This window comes from Haematobia irritans, chromosome 1 (genome assembly GCF_050003625.1).
Source record: "Haematobia irritans isolate KBUSLIRL chromosome 1, ASM5000362v1, whole genome shotgun sequence".
NCBI lineage: Eukaryota > Metazoa > Arthropoda > Insecta > Diptera > Muscidae > Haematobia > Haematobia irritans.
In genome coordinates, this window is record NC_134397.1 from 115410990 (window position 1) to 115418052 (window position 7063).

At 30.9% G+C, this 7063-nt stretch overlaps 1 protein-coding gene across 1 annotated transcript; it reads right to left on the minus strand.

The window, feature by feature from the left end:
* Positions 1-1882: 1882 nt before the first annotated feature.
* On the minus strand, positions 1883-2177 carry LOC142241533 (uncharacterized). Its single transcript, XM_075313325.1, has one exon. The coding sequence runs from the start codon at positions 2128-2130 to the stop codon at positions 1924-1926; it is 207 nt and encodes a 68-aa protein (XP_075169440.1). The 5' UTR covers positions 2131-2177; the 3' UTR covers positions 1883-1923.
* Positions 2178-7063: the final 4886 nt, after the last annotated feature.

Consider the following 7063-nt stretch of genomic DNA (forward strand, 5'->3'; position numbering starts at 1 on the left):
AAACAAATTTCACGTGCGAGTATAATATATAAGTTAACAAATTTTTATTGTTAAAATGCCTTAATGTCAAAATGTTGGCTTTTTAATCCTTAACGTCTATTCCAAAATTTGCATTTACAAATTCAATAATTTTCCAACATTTTTTTTTTGCAATACATCATTTCCATAAAACACCTCCCACTAGAATACTGTTGACCATCTAGACATACGGAGTGAATAATTTTTATGAAAATATGAATGGAATGTTTGAATGGAAGTTCATAAATTAAAACTGAAACAAAAATGCAATCCAACATATATGTACACTTCATTATAAAATAATTCAATAGACTCGAGAAAATTGACTCTTATGAATACATATCCATACCATAAATATTTATATGCATACATACATAGAGTGTTCTATCCAGAATCACATTGGACATTGGACATAACAGAGAGTCAGTCCTTTATAAAAGGACAGCAATGCAAAAATTAAAAATATTGAGTAAAAATGATATCAATTGAAATAAATCAATAAATAATAACATAATAATTACTCTCACTATTACCATCAAAAGATATATCTGTGCATGTATTAAAATCATCAGTCGTTGAGAGTGTGTATTGCAAACAATGTCTGCAAATATACATATATGTGCATTGATGGAATAGAGAAGAATTTTTAAGTAATTTACATAGATAAAAAATTCGTAACAATATTATGAACATAAATATATACTATAAACATTGTACTAAAGGGTATAGATTCCGAAACAAAGATGCTGAGAGTGGCACTAGGAACATTCAAAATTGAGATTTTTGTACCTACTACTTTAGACTCCACTCAAGTATAAATTACGTTTCAGGTAAAACCATCTTTAAAATAAAGTCAAGACAGACGTTTCAATGATACTGAATATTCATTGGCGATTGCTGAGGACTAAATTGACTTTTCTTATCTTCAAAACTTCATAGAGGTTATGAGAGGTATTATTTTCTAATATGTCAATACAGCTGAAATTTAAACAGTTTCTATTTTCCGTCGGCATGAAGGCAGTTTTGTAATTGTATTGTATTCAAATCAATGGATATGTCTATATGGGCCAATATAAACTCAACAAGTCTTAAAGAATAGCACACAGAAAAATAGTCATTTTAAAAAACCTTCTAAAATTCCATTCCCGAGGATTATATATTGCCAAGAGAATCTCATGAAGCAAAAGGAAAGGAAAAGATATTTGTTATGAAATCAGCAATTGATATTTACAATAAAAATATCGAAAAATAAATTGTCATAACAAAATTGGGAAGCAATAGTTGAAAATCAACTTTTTGTTGATAAAAACGACTTTTTATAGTTAAAAAAATCTAATTGAAAAAAATTTAATTGAAAGGAGAAGGTAATGCGATGCAATTCGATTTGTGTAGAATTTCAAAAGTCCCAAGTCAACTTTTTCAAATTTGAAAAAAAAACGACTTTTTCTTTTTGAAATCAGTGTTTTAGGACTCGAATAAGGCTATTGATTCACACAAATGAATTAATACAATCGGTTTAATAAGCACATACTATTAGTGACTGCCATACCAGACAACTATAAAGCAAATATGTTGCCAAGATCAGGGTTTGAATGTTCAATGGTTCCCATTTAAGCCTAATTATAACTTACATTTTAAATCAAATTTATGTTTTTGTACCGTCGGCTTATATATGCCAAGAAAAGTCTGCAAATATATGCCATATATTACTGCTAAATTTCAGTTCTTTATTTTTAATTATAAAAAAATAGATACATTTAATCTATAAACCTGTATCTTTATGTGTTGTTTAATTTCTTCTGCAACATAAGAAAAACTAGAGGTTTGCATACTAAATTAAAAATTTTTTTTTTTTTTTTTTAATTTGACTAAATTATAAAGCTTTCTAAAGCAAGAGTTTGAAATTTACTTCAATCCACGGTATTCACGGATGTGATACAAGACCCAAGCTGGAATGACCAAAGTGCTCACAAACATACCACCGCCAAGGAAAAGTTTCTCAGCAGATGAAACTTTTTGGGTTGGTGGGGATGAAACAACCGATTGGCAACGACGTTGAACGGCGTTACGGATGGCAGGAGCCAATAAAACAGCAGCGGATTTTTGGAACATTTTGGAACAATCAAATACTTTCTTGGAGAGCCTTCTATCGATGTTTTTGGTTTGCATACAATAAAATCGAAAACAAACGATCATAAAATTCTCCCATGAACTCTATCAAGCTCTACAATACACTTAGGTATAGGTTTAGTGGTAGCCCGATATTTCAGGCTCACTTCGACTATTCAGTCCATTGTGATACCACACACCCCCAAAAAATCGCTTCTGTAACATATATTCCCAGGAATTCCCTTGCATACTCAAGGTCGTGGGTTCGATTTCTCCTTCGACCGAACACCAAAAAGTTTTGTCAGCGGTGGATTATCGCACCTCAGTAATACTGGTGATATTTCTGAGGGTCTCAAAGCTTCTCTAAGTGGTTTCGCTGCAATGTGGAACGCCGTTCGGACTCAGCTATGAAAAGGAGGTCCCTTGTCATTGAGCTTAACAAGGAATCGGGTAGCACTCAGTGATAAGAGAGAAGTTCACCAATGTGGTATCACAATGGACTGAATAGTCTAAGGATTGGTCAAAACAAAATAGTGTTTGTATTGTTCAAACATATTATGTTTCATCTTAGGCATACACTGGTAGTAAAAACTTTTAGTGATTTTTTTGTGTGTATATATTTTTAAGCCGCCGATTGGTCTCTCTTTCTACACTGAAAAAAATATTATCGTGAGGTTAAAGTTGTATCATAACATGAAAGAAAAAATTGTTGGGCTAAGGTCAACTTGACTTTAATAATTCAGAAAATTTCTTTAAAATTATTGAAATTGTCTTTAAATTTGATGTCTTGTGGCATCTTGACTACAAAGCAAAAAATCGTTCAAATACAGGACATGTTTTTTAACACTTTATTAAATACGTATTTTATTTGAAACATAGCATAATCTACTTGAAGTCGAGCCAGAATTTGGAAAATAAAGATGTCGTTAACTCGTTTTTAAAGGACTTTGATAGCATATGATGAAAAGAAAAAAGCGGAAAAAACGAAAAATTAAAATTTGCTTCCTAGAAGCAAGTACACAAAACCCAAATTTAAAAGAGAATTGTGTCTTAAAAGTATCTTTACTTCTATTCCCCGCTTCTTTGGCTCGAAATCATTCCAAAAATTTTAAAGTAAAGACAAAATCTTCGGAACAGGGCATGCTTTTTTCAGTGTATACATATATATGTTTATATTCAATTTCTAAATTATTATATGTTTGCATCCACACATATTATATGTAAAAAAATGTTACGTCCCAAACATTATATGTTCTAACATATTACCAAATATGTGACCAAAACGTTATGGTAGTTTATGAACATTATATGTTTGCACCTAAAAATAATATGCCAAAAATTTGAGTTCCCAACATATAATTTTTATACCTAAACATATGAAAAACAGTCTTTTTCGTCCGTGGAGTTCTCTCTTCCACTCTTTCTTTCTGATTCCAGATAGTTATTAAATATTATTGATACAATAAATGTGTTTTATTAAGTCATAATAGTAAGAAGATAATGTTTAGAAAATTTTTAATATTTTCGAAGAGCAAAACCATTTTAATTTGAGAATTTCGAAAATATGTAAAATATTTTGAATTAGAACTAATTTTTCAGTTCTACAAAATCTTACAACGTGAACATCATCAAATGATTAGATCTATTATTTAAAAGTTAAGAAAATTAAAATTGGACTTTGAGAATCAATATTTCGGTTATAAAAAGTTTGTCCAAATAAAAAAATGTTATCTTTACTTTAATGGCTGCCTGCGGAAGTGCGTGCCATTACCAAATGCGTTAAGCAAAGAGTTAACCATACCAGTGAAGAAGTGATTCGGGACCTGGCTCAGCTTAGAAACAGGAGCTGGAAACAAATTATGGAATACTGGCGTATGTCAGCCGACAGGGCAACCGAGTCCTTTTTTCAACCTAACCTTTTAGATATATTAAAGACATGTAAATTTCAGTTTAACATAATTGATATTAAATGATATTTAATCTACATAATATTACAATTTTCACATGAGCTTATTGGAATTTGTATTATTGAGGAATTGGTATTATTGAAAAGAAAATGTATATAATTGTAATAATATGTAGAATAATAATTTGAAAGGAAAACTAGCCTGTATTGATATCAGGCTAATATAAAAATAAAGATATTCATTTTAAAGACGAATCTTATAAATCTTTGGACAAAATGTGTTGATGTAAAAAGTCTTCAGATTAGAGTTATGCGTCATATATGTTATGAAGAAATCATATCAATAATTTAACGAAAAAAAATTTAAGATTTTATAAATTGGTCTGTATGCGTAAAAGTGTATTTAACGTGTAACATATTTTAATCATGCCACTCCATCGATCGAGTATTAGTTTGAGCCCATATACACCTAAAGAAAAAATACTTTGCTCCGGAACGAAACAAATTCGAAATTCCCCTTTCTTATAAATGAATTTCTTTTAGAGCAAATAAACCCGATATTATCATATGCGATTCAATGATTGTATCTACACCTTTTTTTGCTTTTAAAGAATTTTTGCGTCAAACGAAAACGCGTGTCTGTAATTTCGTTCATCAGAAAAGAAAACTCCTTTTTCAGTGTATAATAAAGTGTTTTTTGTGAGAAAAATATATAATAATTTTTGGAATAGGGTTCCAACTTCGAAGTAAAAAAATAGTTTACTTCACACTGATAAAAAAACAGATGCCAATAATAATATATAAAATACTTTCCTCCGGAAAGACATTTTACACAAGTGAAATTCCAAATATATCATAAGTGAGTCTACGATTGTCTCTAAGCTTTTTTATTTGCTATTAAAGAAATTTTTTTCGCATCAAACGAAAACTTCGCTTGTCTGAAAGTTCTTTACTCAGAAAAGAAATCTCTTCTTTCAGTATCTAATAAAGTTTTTTTTGAGAAAAATATATCATAGTTTTTGGAATAGGGTTCCAACTTCGAAGTAAAAAAATATTTTACTTCAGACTGATCAAAAAATCTAATGCCACTTAAAGTTTGAGCTGTAAATAGAACCTTAAGGTCGGAAGACATTAACTCCTTTTTTCCTTGAAATATCGGCATTGATTCCATTATTCTTCGAAATCAACACTTTTCCAACTTGATCATAAATCAAATAAGAATGGGTGTTGAGAATTTCAAATTTAGGATATTTCTCTCTCTCCTCTAAAATATATTCAATTAAGGAAATTCTATACTTACGTTTAATCCTTGATTGAAGTGTGATCTTACACCCAACAAAAATGTTTGGGTTTTTGAGGATTGCTTGCACTATTAATTTCTTTCAATTTCCACGATTAAGTCTATTTGCGGCCACTTATTGAATTTTTCTATACGTTTTCCAAATGTAAATTGCCTTATAATTTGATTATGATATTAGAGCACAGTGGTGCCCAGAACGATTTAGAATTTTATTTAAGCTTAAAATGTACACATTTATATTTTGTTTTAATTATTGCTAATTTTGTAGACTAGATGGATTAACAAAGATTTGTTATTTTTTCTAATATTTTTTTACTTATTTTTAAAAATAAACTTTTGGCATTAGGTTATTTCTTATTTTTTGTTTTTTTTTTTCATTAAGTTAAATTATATTGTAAGTTTATTTTATTTTTTTTTTTTCTCTGTGAAGAGGGAACCAAATTCTGTGCCAGTTTTTTTTCTGTCACAACTTTTTTGTCAACTTCAAATATTGGCACTATAAATATTTATGGTGTATGGTTTCTTAATTCATCTTCATTATTATTTTGTTTTGATGTTTAATATTGCACTATTTGTTGTTGTTTTATTTTAGCATATATGTATATAAATTATTTTTTTTTTTAATTAATTATTTTATTTTATATTTATTTCAATGATTTATTATGCTTAGGGTCTTTCACTGGGTTTTTAGTTGTTTTTGCCACACGAATAATTTATTAATTTTTTTATTGCCATTCATCTACCGGCCATCATTGTAGTTGTTATTGTATACTAGTAGTTGGTGTTGTTGTTGCATTCCACGAAATTGTTGATTAACGTTTTAATTTGTTTTTGTTTTTTGCTTGCCTTCGCTCTAAAACCGAATAAAAAAAAATCTCTTGTGGCAGGTTACCCAAAAACGCCGTTATCGACGTGTTGATGGTGACGAAAAACGTTTGTTTTCTTCTTTTGTTATTGTTTTTGTTGTTGTCTCTTATTAACCCGCTACCGTGTTTTGTTTGTGATGACTGTAAACATACGAATAAATTTCAGTTTTTACGATTATTGTTATGATTATTTTTATGACTGAGTGATTGCAACGACGATGATGATGACGGCGGCGACCGAGGAAAGAGGACCACCGAGTCTATGAACGACACAACAAAAACAAATCATCCGGCTACGATGGCGACAAATGTATGGAGGTTGCTTCTTGTATGGATGATTTTGTGTTGATGATGGCTGCTGCCTGCCTGCCTGCTATGGCTGCCTAAATGCCTATGAGCATACGATGGCAGTGGTATCGGTGGTGGCGATGGTGCTGCTGCTAACGTTTAATGCTGGCAACTTGCTTTGTGGCCACTATATGGTGTGAGGGTTTCTATTGTAAGTAATACCGGGAGTGTGCCTACAGCCTTCCCCTAAGAACAGAACTCAGAAGCCCATCAGCCTCTATTAGTCTTCAACCAGCCAGTTAGCCAGCCACCACTTGTGACTTATTTATTCTGCTTATGAATAGTCGGCGGTGTGCGGCGGCGGGCAATTCATAAACTTCCTCTATGCCCCTTTTCAATTGTGTCCTACGAAATTTTGTTTAGCAAAATATTGACCATCCGGATATGAAGGTGAATTCAGATCAATAGACCACCTGGCTTACTTTGGGGTTTCATAGTTAAAAGGGGACATAATGAAGGAACTTTATACTTAAATCCCACAAACTGCCATTCACAAATTTCAAGAGAATAAACCAC

Coding starts and splice junctions, on each gene's coding strand:
- LOC142241533 (XM_075313325.1), bottom strand. CDS start 2,130: ATGTTCCAAAAATCCGCTGCTGTTTTATTGGCTCCTGCCATCCGTAAC.